Raw genomic sequence first — 21432 nt, 5'->3', positions numbered from 1 at the left:
ATTTGGATACAGACATAGGGAGAAGACATCCGTCTACCAGCTAAGGAAAGAGGCCCTCACAGCTCTCAGAGGGCGTTTACCCAGCTGACCTTGAATGTGGACTTCGACCCTCCAGCAATGGTACTTCGTCACTGCAGCCCTAGCAAACTAACACAGCAGTGATCCAAATGGGAATTCCCTCCCACGGGTGGGAGCTATGATTGGCTACACCAGAGGGGTCCCGGGGATGGAGACAAATTTGGGGTGGGATATGGAGTCTATGCTAGTGGGAATTTAAATAAAGGCAGCATTCGCTACCTAAATGTGGGCACACATATGCTAGCTTCGCCTTGGTAAAAAAGGGAATAAATTCAAAGTTCTTGAATGTTGATGTGGGTGCACATTTGTAGGATGCAGATATATCAGTGTGTCACGTGCATTCAGGGTGTGTGGGCTCATTTATTTGTTCATTGGCTCATTCATTCATTCATCAGTTTCTTGAATGCTTGGACACACTTATACATACACAGGATATAGAAATAAACTGGTAGAGGAAAATAATAGACAAGTATGGGGGTTAACAGAGCATGGAGAAGGAGCATTTGTTTCAGTTTGATATACCAGGGAAGACTTCCTGGAGGAGGAAGCATGTGAGCTGAAACTGGCCAGGTGAAAGAGGAGGAGGAAGGTCATGGCATGTAGACATGTGGGAAGAGAACGAGCAGCACACCCTCCAAACTACACATGGTGTGGGTTGGTTCTAACGTTTGGAACAGTTCTACCCCTACCTGCACCCTATCAGCACTCTGCAGTTCCAGGTGAGAATTTAGATGGGAGAGAAAGCACAGATGCCCAGGAGTCAACACTTTATTTTGTTCAGGCTAAGCACACCGGGAGCCCAGCACCCCCGCAGGACATGCCTCTGTGGGCCCGTCTCGCCTCTTGAGGGTGCCTGTGCTGGCTGGCTCTGGACTGAGAGCCAGTGGGGAGGCCTGGTCAGTCTCTCTGTCTCCAGGTTATTGTAGAGTCAGGAAGTCTTCAAGGGCAAATGCATCTCAGGAGGCTGGAAGCAAACACAGGTCAGAGTTGATGAACAGGACGAAGAACGCGTAAGGTTTTCTTTTCTTTTTCTGGAGAGAGGGTCTCACTTTGTCACCCTGGAGTGCAGTGGTGGGATCATAGTTCACTGCACCCTCCAACTCCTGGGCTCGAGTGGTCTTCCTGTTTCAGCTTCCTGAGTAGCCAGGATTACAAGTGCCTGCCACCAAGCCCAGCTAATTTTGTATGTTTTATTTCTTGTAGAGGTGGGGTCTCACTGTGTTGCCCAGGCTGGTCTCAAACTCCTGGCCTCAAGTGATCCTCCTGCCTCAGCCTCCCTAAAGAACTGGGATTATGAGCATGAGCCACGGTGCTTGCCCAGGAGGATGGGTACATTTTGATGGCGAGAATGAAGGGGGTGGAGGGACTGGAGTTCTGTATACCCAGGTGGTGTTACCGTAGCAAGAAAGGGATGGTAGAATGCAGGCAGGAGGAGGAGAACAATGGAAGGAAAAGTTGGGACAGACTTCCCAAAGGTCCAGAAATTCCAGCTGCAGAGTAACCTGGCGTTTACTGCATCCACGGGGTGCTATGCTCTATCCTAGAAATCTCTCAGTCTCATGAAACGCACAGCGTTACTTTAGGTAGCTGGTATTCTTACCTCTGTTTTCCAACTGAGGACACAGAGGCTTGGTGAGACTGCCTCACTTGCCCGGAATCCCATGGCTAGTTGTAAGGCAGACTGAGCTTTGGGGATCTTGCTTAGTTCCAAAGCCCACCATGCATTTGCATCGTTATAGCTGAAAAACTAGCATCCTTGGAGAAGAACCTTACTCAGGGTAGGGAAGATGACTTGAGTTTTAAAAGGAATGGCGGAGACAAGATGTTCCGTGATGACTTCCGCTGAGGACTGCTCCGCTCCTGGATGCGTGCCCTTTACTTGGCCTTTGAAACTGCTTTCTGTGTCCCTGAGAGCATAATAATGTAAATGAATATCAGATCTTTACTCGGTAATTGAGAGCGGAGAGAAGGCCATGTGAAGTCAAATTAGTTTGCTCTGATATAGTCCAAGCCTGTCTCTGCGGAAGGGGCAATGGCTTTTTGATGGGCTGAGGATGTCTCTCGAAGAAATAGAGGATGTGTGCTCATTGGGGTCAAGGAGGCCTGAGGGTTGCAGCAAGGTGCACTCTGAGAACCATGTGCAATTCCTTGACCATCTGAGCTGCCGGTGGCTAAGAACTGCAGCGAGTTCTGAGATTCAGTGACTGGGAAATTGATGAAGGCTCATAGGCTATCAGGCAGCTCTAATTTCACTCATGAAGATGCCTGGAATGTATCCCTAGGGGAAAACTTTTATAGATAAATGTAGGGATTCTAGAGTTGGAAACTAATTCTGCCCTGGTGATTCTGTACAAGTGACTTCAATCTTTCCGCCCCTCAGTCTGTCAACCTGGCAAATGGGAATAAAAAAATATTCACCACGGCTTGGGGATGTCGAGAGTACTCAGTGACTGTCTGATGTGTCCATTCAATAAACGTAAACCTTGGTGAGCAATGAATTCCTCTTCTTACCCTGACTCCAGACAAGGGGCAAGATGAGTGCTAGGAGCGGGAGGAAGGGTGGGGAGTAGTTCTCCTGCACTGTTGCTCCATGACTTGTTCCCTCCACCCCAACCTAAGGTCACAGTTTGTCGCCAGATGTAATGCAAGTGGATGCCGCTATTTATCTTCCAAGGCGGCCCTTTGCATGTCTGTGATCCCAGCATGGATCTCCCATCATTATGCGGACAGAATGCCATGGCAGCTCCTTCAACCCCAGGTGGAATGACCTTAAGAAAATGACAGTAGGGCAGGGACACTTTAAACATCTGGCACCACTTTTTTTTTTTTTTTTCTGAGACAGAGTTTTGCTCTTGTTGCCCAGGCTGCAGAGCAATGGTGGACCCTCGGCTCACTGCTATCTCCGCCTCCCGGGTTCCAAGCAATTCTCCTTCCTCAGCCTCCCGAGTAGCTGGGATTACAGGGGTTCACCAAGACATCCGGCTAATTTTTGTATTTTTAGTAGAGACGGGGTTTCACCTGCTGGCCAGTCTGGTCTTGAACTCCTGACCTCAGGTGATCCACCCGCCTTGGCCTCCCAAAGTGCCGGGATTATAGGCACGAGCCACTGCCCCTGGCCACATTTGGAATCTTCTTTAGCCTCATCCCACAGGAACCTCTTACTTTCTGATATGTCTGCATTTCAAAGTATAAGGAAATAGAGGTACCCAGCAGAGGGCTTCTGAAAAGCTTTGCATCCAGCAACACGTGACTTTAGCTAAAACCTCTAAAAATCTTGGTCTCTAGAGAAATCTGTTGTGGCATTAAGGGCAGGAGCGGCACCTGCTCTCTCCAAGGCTGCAGGCTTGACTCATTCCCCCAAACCAGCCCCAACCTGTTGCTTTTACCTGAACTGGCTCCTACTTCTGGAGATATTTTTTCATTATGCTCGCAACGTCATCATCTTTCCTCCCTGTCCCAGGCTCTCTGAGCTCGGGGGACGTTCGCTCATCACCGTCACCTGCAAGTCGTGGGATTCCCGGTCGACTTTTGATGCTGTCGGCACTTTTGAAGGACACGATGGAGCTGGAGGATGAGGACGAGTCGGACAGGTGAGCAGGATCCTCCTTGGGCTCTGGGCTCTTTTTCAAAATGGTCTTGATCCCCGAGAGAAAGGTACGGTCAGCCTCTTCCGGCTCAAAGTGGACGCTTGAACGCTGCGAACCGCCTTGCCCACCTCTGGCTGCTCCGGCCAAGGACGTCGGCGTCTGGGGCTTCCGGATGGCCGGGAGGAAGTCATCGAAGTCCACTTTGGTCTTGCGTTCGTAGTTGAGGCTTGGGACTTTCCAGCTGAAGGGGTCACTGCTTAGAGGTTCCTCCATCAGGTGGGCGAACTGGCGGTTCTGGAAAACAAGAGGCTCGTTTCCGAGGTCTGGACAGCCCGCGTCGTCCACAGAGGACTCCAGACACCGCCTCCGAGGACGCAGTACAGGTGACAGCAGCGTGTCCCTGGGTGTGGTCGGGGAGCCCAGTTTTCTCCCCATGCTCGGTCTGGATTCTAAGAGGGACTCGCAGGAACTGAATCGGGCCTTCGGCTTCTCAGGAAGCAGGGCTGTGCTCCCAACGCCATCTGAAGAGATGCATTTGAGGCTGGTGGACCTCGAGAGACCACCAGCGGCCCCTTCGATCTCCAGGGGTGATCTTGGCCCAACAACCCTCAGCGAGAGGTTTCCCTCGTCACTGCCAGCCCGGCCTCTCCTCAGGGTGGAAGCCCCAGTAGTCTGGTAAATGGGGAGAGTGGGCCAGTCCTCCAGGCCCAGCGTGGACCCGTGGCCTCTCTGGGCTCTCTTCCTCCGGAGTCCTTCCACGAACTCCGAGAGGGCCGCTGAAGGACTGGGCAGCTTTTCCCTGGACAGCGGGGATGTATTTGCACTCCGAGAAGCCAGGGGAGAGGACACGGCTTCCAGTCTCTCCGTGGACTTTCTCTGGATGGTGAGCCCTTCGCCATCCCCAAGATGACTGTACTTTGGCCGGCGGGCGAAATGGGGAGAAACAGGCTTGTCTTCCGAGGTCTTGCTGCGGACATCGGTGGACCAGCCTCTGTTCAGTGTCGACACCGGCTGGGTCCTCTCAGCGTCCCCAGCCTCCTCGCTTATCCTGTGCCAAGAAGAAAAAATGCAGTCGGTAGAAACTGCAATTCATACGATTTGTGCCATCGGCGTGAGAGCTCCCAAGCACAGACACTAATATTATTTTTCTTTGGAAACACCATCCCTACCGCACTCTCAAATGAACCATATGATTTAATGTGCGAATTGAAGCCATGTAGATGATTTCTTGTTGCTTTCTGAAGGCAATTTCTGTCTATAATTAAACCCAGCTAAGTACATTTGAGTAGATTAAAACTGCAGCTAGGACGGATGAATTAGATTTATGAGGCATCATATCTGACATGATAGGACCTATCATCCCAGAGCTTACTGTGAAATAAGTAGTTTGCTTCTTCAAGACTGGAAGGGGACAGGCAGTGGGTGGTTTATTTATTTTAGGCTAAGCGCAGAGGACAGTCCCACCAAGTGTGGCATCTGAGAGTCAAGATCCAAACACGTGTCTCCCAGGGAGGTCCCAGGACATTCCTGCTTGTTTCGTGGGGTGCGAGTGTAGGTAAAATCTTGTTTCCCCAAAAGGGAAAGATTCACATGAAATCAACTTGAAACCAAGACTATACACAAGAGGACAGACGGTTTCTATTCTGGGACTACACCAGACGTGGATTTTATGCAGAGGGAGTTTGTAGCAGCAGCGCCAAAAACACTTTGCCTCTGAAAATCAGGAGCCTCACAGTGGGACCAAATTACAGACTGTAAAATAAGTGGCATCACTTAAAGGAGAGAGACTGGAGTCCATCAACCTTTGCCTTAATAAATAAAATCTATTTGCCCTCTCTCTAAGAGAAACGACCCCCTTCCCACCCACCAGCAAAGTTATAATTTATTTATTTTTATTTTTGAGAGGGAGTCTTGCTCTGTCACCAGGCTGGAGTGCAGTGGCGCAATCTCGGCTTACTGCAACCTCCGCCTCCTGGGTTCAAGCGATTCTTCCGCCTCAGCCTCCCGAGTAGCTGGGACCACAGGCGCGTGCCACCACGCCCAGCTAATCTTTTTGTATTTTTAGTAGAGATGGGGTTTCACTCTGTTGGCCAGGATGGTCTTGATCTCTTGACCTCGTGATCCACCCGCCTCGGCCTCCCAAAGTGCTGGGATTACAGGCATGAGCCACCGCGCCCGGCCATAATGTTTTTAGAAAAGTAAAAAAGTTGCCAAATGTCAGAGTTTGAGCACTGCAGACAAAGCCACTGAGGACTCAGGTCTGAACAGACGCTGAGGGCGATGCATATGTGGGTTTCCAATCATGGGGTCTCCGTCTCTGGGTGCTTTGTTGCTGGAACTGTAACAATCAGGACAACTGTAGGATTCCGACCTCTATGTGCAAAGGGTGACCGAGATTCTGCTAGAAGGCTTTGAGGAAGACTTCTTGCTTTACCCAGTTGGATAACACCGTCTCTACTCTTGATCGCACAGGACCGTTTAGGAGAAAAAGCACTGACCACATGACCCAAGGGGGTTTTGAATCTGGGGAGGAAGCCAAGCCAGAGGTCCCTTGAGGTGATGCCATGGAAGGCACGAGAGGGAATGGTTGGGCTAGGAGAGGAGCATCTTTCCCAGGAAAGTAGGTGGGGATTGAAATAGACTCAGTGTTTTGTCTCACCCGAAAATCAGCATGTTAACACCTAATCCTCAATGTGATGACATTAGGAGGTGGGGATTTGGGGAGGTGATTAGGTCACGAGGGTGGAGCCCTTGTGAATGAGATTAGTGCCCTTATACAAGAGGCCCCAGAGGGCTCCCTCGTCCCTTCCACTGTGTGAGGACACAATGAGAAGATGGCCCTCTATGAATCAGACAACAGATCTACCTGCCAGCAGCTTGATCTTGATTTCCCAGCCTCTAGAACTATGAGAAATACATTTCTGCTGTTTATAAGCCACCCAGTCTATGGTGGTGTTGTTATAGCAGCCGGGAGAGATGGAGACAGGCGCCTAGACCCTGCCTTCCTGAGCACCCCTGAGGACAGAGCTTCGGTGATCCCACAGACGCATGTCCTCCAGGTCTGGCAGGAGCTCCCCAGGCTGGGGGCCTGTGTGAGGCCACCAAGGCAGCAATGGGCTCTTCATAGAGCTGGCTGTGATCATCTCCCTCTCCTTACTCCCCATGTCGTAGAGGAGGGTTGAAGTTGCGGTCTGATGATGGCAAGGAGACCCGGGTGTCGAAGTGGCAATGTGGAGGAGCCACCCCGTCTCCCACTCTCTCTGACCGTCACCCCCGGTCCTTCTCCTGTGTGATCAGGCTTCCTATTTCCACCCTCCTGCTCACCCTGCCCCTGGATGCTGGTCTCCGGGGACAGACCAAGTCCTCCGTGCTTCTGGGTTTTGCACATGTGGTTCCCTTTCCCCGGAACACTCCTTCCACTCCCCTACCCCTGGTCCCGGTGCCTTCCTCCTGGGGTGGCCGGGACAGTGAAAGAAAGGTCCTTGATACTGTATCTGCCACCTAATTACCCAAATAATGGTTATTGGTTAGGATGAATCATGTATAACCAATAATCAATCGCTATTAATCATTAATAATTAAAGGCAATCATTAGTACTACTATTTAATTCTGAATCCCCAGAAGCCAACCCCACACTAGACTCAATAAAAGCCTCAATTGAAGTTCAGAGAGGGATGCATAGACGAATGAATGAGCAGGTGACCTTCTGTCTCACCGTGAGAAGAAAGCTTGGTTCCCATGTGCTAAAACAAAAGCTGCGCGTTTGCCCAGAACAGCTGCCTCCTTTCCTATTTCCTGCCTGTTCCCATCACAGCTGGACGTGGACTGGAAGGGGAGATGGAAGGCTCCTTTGTGATTCCCCGAAGGCGTGTTTATCAACATCATTGCTTTGGAATCGCTCCCTGAATACACGGCAGGATGGCATTCACACGCCTGTAATTTTTTCTCCCTTACTTTTTATTAATAAACAGCTTGGAGCTGCCAGGGGCGGTGGGCTGCCGCAGAACTGACAAAAGTCATTTCCATCCTGTCCTGGCCCTGAAAGGGGGCGGGTGTGATGAATGTGTCTCGGATGCTCTGTCTCATCCATCGCCTGCCACGTGAGGGGGGCGACATGGAGGGCTCCTGTCACTGAATCTCCCAGGACTCTGCCATCCTGCTCACCCTAGCTCCCATTGCCACTGCTGGCTGCAGATGCCAGGGCAGGGCATGAGTAAATGAAGAAGTCCCAGGAGGAGGAGGAGGAGGAGGAGGAAAGGGAGGAGGAGGAAGGAGAGGAGGAGGAAGAGGAGGAGGAGGAAGGGGAGGAAGAGGAAGGGGAGGAGGAGGAAGAGGAGGAAGAGGAAGGGGAGGAGGAGGAAGAGGAGGAAGAGGAAGGGGAGGAGGAGGAAGAGGAGGAGGAGGAAGAGGAGGAGGAGGAAGGGGAGGAGGAGGAAGAGGAGGAGGAGGAAGGGGAGGAAGAGGAAGGGGAGGAGGAGGAGGAGGAAGGAGAGGAGAAGGAGGAGGAAGAGGAGGAGGAAGGGAAGGAGGAGGAGGAGGAAGGGGAGGAGAAGGAAGGGAAGGGGGAGGAGCAAAAAAACAGGAGGATAAAAGGCGTACATGTAGGAAGGAGGAGAACAGACCACAAGTCTGAACTGACAGTATCTTGCTGACTCTCATTTCTGCACCTCCGGAGTTGGCACCGAGCCCAGCACGTAGTAGATGCTCAGCAAATGCCACTGATTTCAATCAAGGTGGATGAGAAAGAAGAGGTAGTCAGGATGAGAAAAGTGGAGGAAGGGCAAAGAAATGTGGGAAGAAGAGAATAAGGGTTAGAGCACGAAAGGAGAGGAGGCAGGATAAACAGGAGAGAAGCGGAAATGAGAATGGGCGGGGGAGGCCGAGAGGAAGAGGAAGGAGGCCCAGAGGGCTGTGGCGATGGAGGAAAAGGCAGGAGACTTAGGCAAAGGCAAGAAGGAGAGAAGAGAACATTGCAGAGGCTTTTCGGGCCGGGAACTAAGGATCTGCAGCCTTTGGCTTTGACAAAAAGGCAAGATAGGCTGGGGTCCTGGCGAAGGAGCCTGCTGCCCAGAAATAGGGGTCTGGAGGTCACAGTCTGTGAGGTACAGGCTGGCGATCAGGTACAGAGGCCACAGGTGTGCTGGGCCCACGCCAGGAAGGTTCCCAGCTATGCTGGTGCAGGGGGATTTGCACTCGCCTTCCCTGGGGCCCTTAAGCAGCAATGTCTTCTACAAGTCATGGAAGCCGAAACGTCCCACACAGTCACTCAGGCCCAGCCTGGCTGTCACGGGGTCTGAGAGCCTGATGTCTTGAGATTGGGGCGGGCTGAGTCCCACCTTTCTGAAATGGTCTGGTGCCTCTGAAACCTCAGCTGGTGAGCTTAACACAGAAATGCAAGCCATGCAGTGTAGACTCCCGGTGGGAGGGGCTGGAGGGGAGACGTGGGGGCAGAGCGAGGAGAGAGGGGGAAGAGAGGGGCAAGGAGGAAGGAAAGGAAGAAGCTGCCCACGGCCAAGTGCTTCTTCCCGGCTTTCCCACGCAGAAATCCACCCACGTCTCCCTGAAAGAGCTTTTTCTATTTCCTGTCTGAAACCACCTCTCAAGGTACGAAGTTCCTTGCATCCGTTCCTTCCTGTGTAGAGACTGAAGAATTTAATCTAAATTCAGATGCCCTTTTGTAGGCTTTAACATAAGGATCCCAAGTTCTGCTGAGCGAGGCTGGATGATCATCTCCGTTCCTGTCTTAGTGCTGGACACTTCAAACACCTCCTGTCTGACTTCATCCCGGGACCAGAAAGAGTCTTCCTAGCTGTCCTCACAGGACCCGGTGGGCGTGACTCAGATGGAACTCCCCAACCTCAGCATGACGGAGGGATGTCAGATGATCAAGATGTTACCACGCCTGCTTCCCGGAGCCTGGGCCAGGGAGAGGGATGTTGGATACAAGGCTCTCAGAGTCACTGAGAGACAGGATAGGCAGGGGCACTGCTACTCTTCAGGGTGAAGCTCCAGGAAAGCCTCGAGGACTCCCACTGCCTGCCCCATAGTCTGTCCGAAAAGGAATATCCTTCTGGTATACCTGCTATGGGAAAGAGCCAGCGGATAGTCCTGGGGCATCCGGCCACAAAGACGCCAGGGTTGGCTTTATAACTTAGTGGATGAAAGAGTCGTTGGTGACAACAGCTACCCCTGACTAAATACCTACGGTGTGCAAGGTGCTGTGCTGGATACCAGGAATATAGGAGACAGCAAACTGATCCTGCCCTCATAGCGATCCCGAGAGGTAGGGATTATGACCTCCAGGCACAGAGAGGTTGAGTTACCTCTGCAAGCACACACAGCTGGCAACCAAGTCTGGTTTTGCCACTCACTAGCCATGTGACCTGGGATCACTGCCTAACTTCTCCAAGCCTCAGTTTCTTTAGCTGAAAAATGGGGGAAACCAGATGAGCCTTGCAATGCTGTGGAGATAAGAACTCCATGCAGGCAAGATTTTTATCCATTGTGTTCACTGCTACCAGAACAGTGTCTTAGCACATAGTAAGTGCTCGATGAATTTGTGTTAAATGAGTGAGGGAAGCACCAGGGCCCTAGTATATTGTAAGTGCTCCATAAACATGTGTTGGATACATGAGTGAATTGCCAGCCCTCAGGCTCACAGTAGGTGCTCAATAAAATGTATGTTCAAGTTATGAATCATGCTCCAGTGTTTGCCACATAGTGCGTTCCAATAAATATTGGACTGATGAATTGATGAATAAGGGCATTTATATGAAAATGCTGTAAGTATGGGTTGCTTCAAGTCGTAGAAGTTTATTAGGTAAATTAAGACATGAAAACTCAGGAATACTGTAATTTCCACTCTTTCTAACCTGCTAGGCTTAAAAACAAACAAACAAACAAACAAACAAAAGAGCTTCAGAAGCATTCTCCTGCCTCAGCCTCCTGAGTAGCTGGGATTACAGGCACCCACCACCACCACACCCAGCTAATGGTTATGTTTTTGGTAAAGATGGAGTTTCGCCATGTTAGCCAGGCTGGTCTTGAACTCCTGACCTCAAGGGATCCACCCACCTCGGAAGTGCTGGGATTAAGGTGTGAGCCACCATGCCTGGCCAGGCACAGCCTTTCCTGAGGAGGTGGGTTGAGTCGGGCTTTGGAAGAGGGGTAGGATTTCAGCGGTGGCAATGGCTCAAGAAAGACACTCCAAGTAAGAGCAGAAGATTCCTGCTATGGATTCTTAGCTTATTCCATCTGCAAAACCCTTGACAAGCAAGGGCTGATATCTAAATTTCACAGGCAAGGAAACTGAGGCTTAGGAAGTTCCCCCATCCCTAGCTGAGAGGGAAGTTCAAAGCAAGGAAGATGCTGGGGGTTGGGGGAGGAATAGCTAAGGGAGCAGGCAAGTGAGGAGGAGGTGACATTAGCAGCAATCTGTCCCATGCCTGGCCACTCCTGGCATGGGGAGTAGAGTCAGAAAACCAACACTGTGAATATCCTACATTCCCTATAATATGGCAGATTTTAGGAGACAAAGTCACCCTCAAGGCTTGCTTGCTGTTCTCTCTGATGCTTAAGGTCAGAGCCGAGTCTTTGACAATTTTACAAACCAATCCATCAAGTGGCCCTGAGTGGACACCGGCCTTCCTGTCTTCTGTGGCTCAGCAGAATTTGCCTTGACTTCACCCACACAGTCTTACTGACTACCAGGGACTAAGGTCAGTGAATTTTGCATAGAGTTGCTCGTTCGAATCACCCCTCGAACTCTACCAAAAAAAAAAAAAAAAAAATTGGAGCTGGGTGGTTATAAGCAGATCATTCTCATTTTCTCATTTAAAAGAGACTGAAAAACAACACAAGATGTTAATAATGAGAAAAACAAAACAGAGGAAAAGGGTCTATGGGGGCTCTCCGCGCTTTCTGCTCTTTTTGTGAAAACCTAAAACTGCTCAAAAGTGAAAAGTCTATTATTTTTTGAAAGAGAAACTAAAGAAGGATAATCAAATATAATTAGTTTTCTTAATAGAATCATTCTGTGACCCTCAGCATCACCTGATATGTCTTTGTAATGTACCTGCACGTGTACCCCCTGCTTTTGAAAACTAAATTTGAAAAATAAAAAAATAAGAAGATAATATAAAAACACAGTGATACGAGACAATTTTAGGATAATTGGGTAATATGAAAGTTGGGATCTTAGCCAATGTTATGGATTTGTTAATTTTTTTGTGTGATAGTGATACAATACTTAGAAAATGTCCTTCTTAGAAGAAATATGTGAAATTATTTAAGGAGAGCTGTGATGTTGTCAACTTGCTTTTATATGGCAAAGGAAAGAAAAGGAGAAGGGAAGGAAGAAGGGGGGGAGGGGAAGAAGGAAGGAAGGAAGGAAGGAGGGAAATTACGCTAATTAGAAGAATTAGGAGGGAGTCAGAGAGGAAGGGACTGACACTCTGCAGGTGATTCTGATAAACCATCATTCTCTATTTAAAGAAAAACCAGATAAACAAACATTTTCACTCACCCTTTAACGCTCAGCCCAACTATAGCTTCCCCCTGAATGCCCTTCTGCCCTCTGGCCCGGGCTGGGACATCTCCCGGCCCCCACAACCTCCTGTGTCTCCCTCTGCACTGTAGTTATCTGTTTAGTTATTTGTATCTCCCAGCAAGACTGTTCGTTTCTGGAGTAGACCATGTCTTTCTTCCATGAATCCCCAGCATCAGGAATGTCTCAAAGAAAGCTTGTAGAATGGAAAGAATGAAGAAATGGGAGATTAGAAAGATGAGAGATTGGGAAAGTGTGAAGAGAATGTGCAAATGGCTGCCTCACCTGGGCTGGACAATTCAGAACCCAGTATCCCTGCTCACCAGTCAGTCACATCCCCTTCTCCTGGCTGAAAAACAAGATTCAAAACCCGCTTCCAGTACACTGTCTAAAAAAATGAGTTCGTATTTCTAACACCAAGCCAAGAGCCTTGTTTCATTTCTGCAGGATGTGATCAATTTCAAGAATATCAAATTGAGACTGACTTGGAGCCGCATCTGGTTTGAACCCCTCATTCTACACCTAGAAAAATAGAGAAGAGAATAGAACTTCCCAAGTCACACTCTGATGAGATGGTGCAAGTACTGGCTCTAAAACTCGAGTCTTTTACCTTCTGCTACAGTTTCCACAACGTGTTGAAGAACAGAATTCTAGATTTGCAGAGTAATTAAAATCTAATTGGCTTGTAGACTCAACTGGGATTCAACATATTTAAGGAAATTTAATGCATGCCTTCACTTTCCATGCAGACATTGCCTCACCTGAATATGTTGAAATGGCAATAGTCACACAAAATCTCAGACTAATTCATAAAAGCACTCAGTTCCCCATGAAAATGCAGTTTTAAGTGAATGGAAATTACGCATCCCTTCATATTTCCTTACATCCACCCTAAATCATTTATTGAGTGTCCTGATGCCAGATGTTGTCAACATATAGATGAATAGTGCTTGTCTTCAAGGAACTTACATTCTAGAGGGGTAGTAGATTTGCCAAGTTAGGACTGGAAGAAAATATGAGTGAAACTTTATGTTTCCCTGGGCATAAAAATTAAGAAAAAAAAATTAGCTTCTATTTTAAGTTCAAGGGTACATGTGCAGGTTCGTTATATAGGTAAACTCATGTCACAGGGGTTTGTTGTACAGATTATTTCATCACCCAGGAACGAAGCTGAGTACCCACTAGCTATTGTTTCTGATCCTCTCCCTCCTCCCACTCTCCACCCTCTGACAGTCCCCAGTGTGTGTTGTTACCTCTATGTGTGCATATGCTTCCATCATTTAGCTCCCACTTATAAGTGAGACCATGTGGTATTTGGTTTTCTGTTCCTCTGTTAGTTTGTTAAAGATAATGGCCTCCAGCTCCATTCATGTCCCTGCAAAGGATATGATCTCATTCTTTCTTATGGCTGCATAGTATTCCATGATTTATATGTAGCCCATTTTCTGTATCCAGTCTACTATTGATGGGCATTTAGGTTGATTCCATGTCTTTGCTATTGGGAATCATGCTGGGATGGGCATACACATGCATGTGTCTTTATGGTAAAAACAAAATAATGTATATTCCTTTAGATATATACTCAGTAGTGGGATTGCTGGGTTAAGTGGCATTTCTGCTTTTGGTCTCTGAGGAATCACCAGGTTGTTTTCCACAATGGTCAAGATGGATTAAAGACTTAAATGTAAGACTCAAAACTATAAGACCCCTGAAAAACAGCCTAGGCAATACAATTCTGGACACAGTAATGGGCAAAGACTTGATGATGAAGATGCCAAAAGCAATTGCAATCAAAGCAAAAGCTGATAAATGGGATCAAATCGAACTAAAGAGCTTCTGCACAGCAAAAGAAACCATCGACAGAGTGAACAGACAACCTGCAGAATGGTAGAAAGTACTTGCAAACAACGCATCTGACAAAAGTCTAATATCCAGCATCCATAAGGAACTTAAACAAATTTACAAGAAAAAAAACAAACGACCCCATTAAAAAGTGAGCAAAAGGGCTGGTGGCTCACGCCTGTAATCCCAGCACTTTGGGAGGCCGAGGCGGGTGGATCACGACGTTAAGAGACCGAGACCATCCTGGTCAACATGGTGAAACCCTGTCTCTACTAAAAATACAAAAAAAAATTTAGCTGGGCATGGTGGCGCGTGCCTGTAATCCCAGCTACTAAGGAGGCTGAGGCAGGAGAATTGCCTGAACCCAGGAGGCGGAGGTTGCGGTGAGCCGAGATTGCGCCATTACACTCCAGCCTGGGTAACAAAAGCTAAACTCCGTTTCAAAAAAAAAAAAAAAAAAAGTGAGCAAAGGACATGAAAAGACACTTGTAAAAAAAAAAGGCATACATGTGGCCAACAAGCATTATGTTAAGAAGTTCAACATTACCAATCATTAGAAATGCAAAGCAAACCCACAGTGAGATACCAACTCACACCAGTTAGAATGGCTATTATTAAAAAGTCAGCCAGGTGCGGTGGCTCACGCCTATCATTCCAGCACTTTGGGAGGCTGAGATGGGTGGATCACCAGGTCAGCAGTTGAAAACCAGCCTGGCCAAGACGGTGAAACCCCATCTACTTAGGAGGCTGAGGCAGAGAATTGTTTGAACCCAGGAGGTGGAGGTTGTGAGCCAAGATCGTGCCACTGCATTCCAGCCTGGGTGACAGAGTGAGATTCCATCTCAAAAAAAGAGTAAAACAATACCAGGTGCTAGTGAGGTTGTAGAGAAAAAGGAATGTCGGAATTACGCACTGTTGGTGGAAGTGTACATTAGAAAAAAAAAAATGTTTGTTTAGGAAAGAGAGTAAAAGTCTAGCTCAGCATTCGGCTTCCAGATATAATATCTTGCACCAGAGCTACTGGGAAAAGCGAGAAAAGTAGAATTCAAATTTAAGGACAGTGGAAAGCCATCAAAGCAGCCAGGACTGAAAAGGCTAAATCCTGGAAAGAGGGAAATACACTAAAGGTGAATACAGGATAATGTGGCACTTTCCCTGAAAGTCATTTGCTGACCTCAAAGAAGAACTAATATGGAGAACTTATACTTCCAGATGCTATATCGGTTCAAGGATGGACATGTGGAAAAGTGGAATAGAATAGAGTCTGGAGACAGACATATACACATAAGACCACTTGATTTATGACAAATTAATACTGTTGTGCAATGTGGACAATATTATTTCTCTAAAATATATGTGCTGGGCCAACTGGATATCTATATGGAAAAGAGTGAGCCCTACCTCACATCATAAATAAGTCTCAATTCATGATGCATTGTATATCTAGATATAAAAGGTAAATCAATACAATGTCTACAAAAAAATAAGAAAATATTTTATAATTTCAAAGTAGGGAAATAATTTTTCAGCAGTATATAAAAAGCACCAACCATAAAGGAAAACATTATAAATTGGGTTACATTAAAATTAAGAACTTTGCTTATAAAAATAAACCATTAAGACAGTGAAAAAGGCGAGTCAGTGAGTGGAAAAAAACCCACATACCTTACAAAGGGCATGCATTTAGAATACATAAAGAAACCCTGCAGATCAATACAAAAGAGATGGATAACCAAAGAAGGAATAAAAATAATGGACAAAAGACTTTCTCAGGCAATTCATTAAAGAGGATATTCAAATGAAGATATAAGCACATTAAAAGATTCATTTACCAGGGAAATGTGAGTGAAGACCCAAATTTAAAACTACCAACATCCATTAGAATAGCTAATTTTTAAAATAACAAAACCAAGTGTTGTCAAGGAATTAGGCCAAACCACAACATTCATTCACTGCTGATGGTGACATAAACTGGAATGACTGTTTTGATAGCATTTACCAAAACTGAAAACACACCTAGCAATTCTACTGCTGAGGATACGCCCAACAGCAATCTGTATATTCAAGCAACCAAAGATGTGCACAAGATTGTTCACAGTAATAACTCTTCATAATCATGCAAAACTATAAACAACCTAATTGTCTATTAATAACAGAATAAATTAATTATTACTCTATGTTCGCACAATGGCATATTACTGACTAGGGTTTCTCAGGGGTGGTAGAATTGCCATTCGGGACCAGATAATTTTATGTGGCCTGTCCTGTGCATTGTAAGATATCTGGCAACATCCTTGAACTCTACCCATTAGATGCCAGTAGCATGAGGCAGCCAAAAATGTCTCCAGACATTGCCAGTTGCCCCCTGTTGAAGTGGGTAATGGTGCAAAAGAGCCTCCAGGTGAGAACCACTGTTATAGACTGTAGAGTGATGAAAAGAAATGAATTACTGCTACGTGCCACAGTGTCGAGGAATCTTGAAAACATTATACGGAAAGAAAGAGACCAGACACAAAAGAGGACATACCAGATGCTTCCATTTACACAGTTCAAAAAGGGGCATAGCTAATTTACGGTGTTAGAAGTCAGGATGGTGGGTATCTTTCAGGAAGGAGGAGGTCGTGGCTTGAATGGGCACATGGAAGTTTTAGGGGCATTGTAATGGTCCGGTCTTGATTTTGTTAGTAATTATAAATTAATTGGGTATGATCAATGTTTTTAGAATTTCTTCATGACACATTTTCCTGTATATATATTCCAATAGTAAATTTATGTAACAAAACCTTAGCTAATCACAGAATCACAGATTCTAAAGGAATGGTCTCATGTCTGTAATCGCAGCACTTTGGGAGGCTGAGGCGGGCAGGTCACTTGAGGTCACAAGTTCGAGACCAGCCTGGCCAGCATGGTGAAACCCCGTCTCTACTAAAGATACAAAAAAATCAGCTGGGCGTGGTGGTGTGCACCTGTAATCCCAGCTACTCAGGAGGCTGAGGCAGGAAAATCGCTTGAACCTGGGAGGCGGAGGTTGCAGTTAGTCAAGATGGCACCATTGCACTCCAGCCTAGGTGACAGAGGGAGACTCCATCTCAACAACAACAACAAAAAGAATGTTCTGAACCATCAATTATGTATCCAAATGGTTTTCTACAACCTTGCACCTTTGGTGAACCTCAAATTTTCTAAAAGGTCCACAGACCTACCATCCAAGACCTGGAGTTCTAGACAGGAAATAGCCTTTCTTTCTATAAAAAACCTGTCTGAGAGGGACCAGGGTGCTAAGGATAAATCCTGTGCCTACATTCAGACTTCCCCTGGTTTCACTTGCTCAGGACTTTGGTCCACGGTTAGTATGTTTGCATTGAATATATCTGTGCATTCAGTTTCAACATCTTTTCTGCTAATCTTCCTAATACTGATAAAACTGAAAAGACTTTTTATGTCCTAGGAAGATAGAAAACTATATTCATGAGAGGCCCATTCATTAGGTATATTCACAATGGATTAAAATTATCCTGAGCCCCAGTTCTAAGAATGCAGAAACCAGTAAATAAATGTACTATTGAAATAAGATTAGCATCCGATGCTTAACCCACTTTGGGAATGAGCTGTTTTTAAAGCTAAGCACCATTTATTCACAAATCCAAAATTAATGAACTAATTACAAATGAGTCTTATCTAATCATTTAAGCAGCCCTCATATGACCCATCCTTGGCTTCCTGTCTGTAGCAGAGTAATTGCCCTTCTTTGAAAGTAACACAACTGCCGGGCGCGGTGGCTCAAGCCTCTAATCCCAGCACTTTGGGAGGCCGAGGCGGGTGGATCACGAAGTCAAGAGATCAAGACCATCCTGGTCAACATGGTGAAACTCCGTCTCTACCAAAAATACAAAAAATTAGCTGGGCATGGTGGCGCGTGCCTGTAATCCCAGCTACTCAGGAGGCTGAGGCAGGAGAATTGCCTGAACCCAGGAGGCGGAGGTTGCGGAGAGCCGAGATCGCGCCATTGCACTCCAGCCTGGGTAACAAGAGTGAAACTCCGTCTCAAAAAAAAAAAAAAAAAAAAGAAAAAAAAAAGAAAAAAGAAAAGAAAGTAACACAACTTTGTTTTAAAGACAATACTGTCTAATTTAGACCTTTTTACTAATTCATCCCAAATAAAAACAAACAGGGGTGGTGGTAGTGTCTACATCTTTTCTTTTAAACCAAGAACCGCAAGCCAAGAGTTTGGGGCTGCGAATGTTTACAGAAAGCAAATTTTCCCCTGCAAAAAAGGAAAAGTTGTAATGCCATCTTTTAGCCAAACGAAAAGCAGTTGTGTTAAATCGGCACCAAAGCAAATGATACATACAACAGTAATTAGCAAAGATTACACAGTAATTAAAATCACGATGATTATGTGAGTGAGAATAATTTATACAATAATCTCCACGCTCACACTGCAATATGGTACAAGTCCAATAGCAACAGTAGAAAGCCGGGTTTGGTAATAAATTCAAAGCACAGCATCACTAATTATGCGGTGATAGATTGGCCATTGAAATTTAGGGAGAAATAAAGTCTCTGATCAGGATACATCATTTTAGCTGGATTTCCCAAGGTTACCGAATGGGGACCCCAAACCCTCACACATTTCCTTCCTCCCAGCCGTTCTTTGTCTTCATATTCTTGCCCTTTCCTAGAGTTCAGCCTCCCCCTGGGTGGAAAACATTTGCTACGCTTACAATTTTTATCTACCAAGCTTCATTCTCCTGCTTCAGGTAAGGCCCTTCATTGTCCTTTGGGGAACCCTTCCTCCCTCAATGTTCTCATGGTTTCATGGGAATTTCCAACAGCCAGATGAGAAGACTGACTTAGGCCAAAGGTAAGAGGCTCCTTCAGTCCCCTTGTCCATTCTGACTGGTCCAGGCTTACTCAGGCTTGGAATTCTTTGTGAAACTGTGAAGAAGAGAGAAACTCTCTTTACTGCTGGACTCGGAATGGTGCAGGCACGAGTTTGGAGCTGTTGGCTGCCATCTTGCTTGCTGCCCCCAAAAGAAACCAGCACAGAAGACAGTGGAGCAGAGATGTTGGTGGGGAACCAAATTCCCGTGATCATTTTTGAATTCCTGGATCTAGCAATGCCTGAAGCTGGATTTTTCTTTCTGGTTTCCCAGCTATCGGAGACAATAAATGTTCCTTCTTACTCAGGCTAGGTTGATGGGTTTTAGGTTACCTACACTCATAAGAATCCTAACATTATGCAGAGGAGTCTTGGTATCGCCTTAGGGCTCCAGGTCAGAGTTTAAAACCTTCGGGTCAATTCTCTTTGGATGTCCCCAAACACACGAAGTTTAACATATTTAAAACTGAGCTCACCAAAACTCCACTTTCATTGCCAAGAGATTTTCTGTTGTGCTCATGGTTTTCTGCTGTGAGTTCAGCCCACTTCTGCAATCTCTGGCATGGGGAACACCCGGTCATAGCTTTCCCTAGTCCTGACTGTCAGCATCCATCCCTCTGCACAGAGGCACCACCTGGCCTGGTCTGGGATGAAGGATAGAGGATGGAACGGAGTTTCTGATTATTAAACATCTTGGTGGCAGGCCTTCCACTGGGTACTCCATAGTGCTAATTTGTTAAAGTTTTTAAATCTTCAGCTCTGCAAAGGGAATATTATTAAAGCCTATTTAATGGTGGAGGGGTTGAGACTCAGAGACTAACTTGCTCGTAGTCAGGAACTAGTGAAGGAGAGGTTGTCTTAGAAACCAGATCTACACTTTACTCTCTTGAAGTGTGACTCCAAGGCCTGCTGGTCAGGCCCTGTTGAACTCTCCGAGCCCACCACATGCTTCTGCCCTTAGTCTGCACTCTGGGGGCCTGAACCCCAGACCCTCTGTTCTCCTCATTTTAGCTCATCAATCTTGCTCCATATTTCCAATAACTTGTTCTGTGATAGGAGCCTGGCAAATCTACCCTGGGTTCTTGATATCAATATCATCTGTTTCATTGCTCTGATGAGAAGCCATCTGACTTCAATCCACTGGACACTTATCTGTTCAATGAGTGTTTATTGAGTACTTACTATGTGCCAGGCACTGTACTAGGTGCTGAGGTTCAAGAAGGACAGAGACAAGGGTTATGTCTTTAAGAAGCTCAGAGCTCTCCTGAAAGAGACAGACACCTTACCAAGATTCTATCTACATAATACACACTATGCCATGAGAGAGGGAGATTTGGGGTCTGTGAGATAACAGTAGAGGGGCACCTGACCCACCAGGATATCAGGGAGGCTCTTGTGGCAGGCAGTGCATGAGCTGAGCCTTGAAGGATGATTAAGAGGAGATGAGAAACCCTGGAAGGGTGTTCCAGTCACAGGGAATATCACAGACAAAGGACTAGAGTTGTGAACTAGCATAGTGTATGCAGAAGAGCTATAAGCCACCTGGGATACACACTGTGATGAAAAGGAAGGAAATAAGACCAGGAAAGTGGGCGAGACCTATATCATGAAGGGTTTTCTAAGCCAGGCTAAGAAGACTTCTACCTTGCAAGGCAGAGGTCAGCAAAGGTTTTCCACAAAAGGCCAGATGGCAAATGTTTTTGGCTTTGTGGATTATATGGTCTCTGTTGCAACTAATCAATTCTGCCATTGTAGTGCAAACACAGTTATGGTCAATATGTTTTATAAAAAAAACCCATGGGCACAGCTGTGGTCCAATAAAACCTTATTTACCAAAACAGGGTGAGGGCCAGATCTGGCCTGTGGGCAGGAGTCTGCTGACCCCTGCTGTAGGCAATGAGGAGCCACTGAAACCAGATTTTCCTTTGAGAGGAATCATACGAGCTAAAGTATAGGGGATGGACTAAAAGAGGCTGGTGTTGAAAAGTCTCTGCCGGACTCTAGGAGCAAAATTACGGCAGGTTGACTTAAAGACGTCAACCTTTAAGTTGACGGCAAGAAGCAGAAAGAGTTAAGAGTCTTTGTTTGGGTGGAGGGGGTGGAATGAGCAAGACGTAGGGATTCTTTGACTGTGGGGATGAGGGAAGGGAATGATAACCTAAGATAATGAGGGTTCCAGCATGGGATGATTTATGAATGACAGAAGCACTCAATGATCCTGATTACACAGGGCTGGTGGGATGGGATGAGTTTCCTCTTGGACATGCTGAGTTAAAATATCAGGGAGATACCTGGTTGGTGATCAGTGCAGACAATTAGATAAGATACATGTATTTAAAACTTGGAAGAACATAAAGGCTGACAGTGTGCATTTGAGAGTCACCTGCTGACAGCTGCAAAGCCAAAATCACAAGAGGAGAACTGCCTGCTGTCAGGTGGAGAGAGAAACAGCCAGGTGAGGGCAGTCCCCTGGGAGCCCGGGCATTTGGAGAGAAGG

The 21432-nt window shown here is 46.6% G+C and overlaps 1 protein-coding gene across 3 annotated transcripts in view; it reads right to left on the bottom strand.

Annotated features, from left to right (window-relative positions):
* Positions 1 to 828: 828 nt before the first annotated feature.
* Positions 829 to 21432, bottom strand: part of MYO18B (myosin XVIIIB) — a 286207-nt gene continuing 265603 nt past the window's right edge. For 2 of the 3 annotated variants that reach the window (XM_074390993.1, XM_074390995.1), the window contains exons 43-44: positions 3465 to 4713; positions 829 to 1042 (exon numbers count right to left, since the gene is read on the bottom strand). In XM_074390993.1, the coding sequence (XP_074247094.1) occupies positions 3477 to 4713 (1237 nt within the window). In that variant the 3' untranslated portion in view covers positions 829 to 1042; positions 3465 to 3476. The other variant, XM_074390994.1, reaches the window with a different exon arrangement.

The sequence above is a fragment of the Saimiri boliviensis genome, chromosome 21 (assembly GCF_048565385.1).
Source record: "Saimiri boliviensis isolate mSaiBol1 chromosome 21, mSaiBol1.pri, whole genome shotgun sequence".
In the NCBI taxonomy this organism is placed as follows: domain Eukaryota; kingdom Metazoa; phylum Chordata; class Mammalia; order Primates; family Cebidae; genus Saimiri; species Saimiri boliviensis.
Note: the sequence above shows the minus strand (reverse complement) of the source record. Positions and strands in the feature narration are given on the sequence as shown.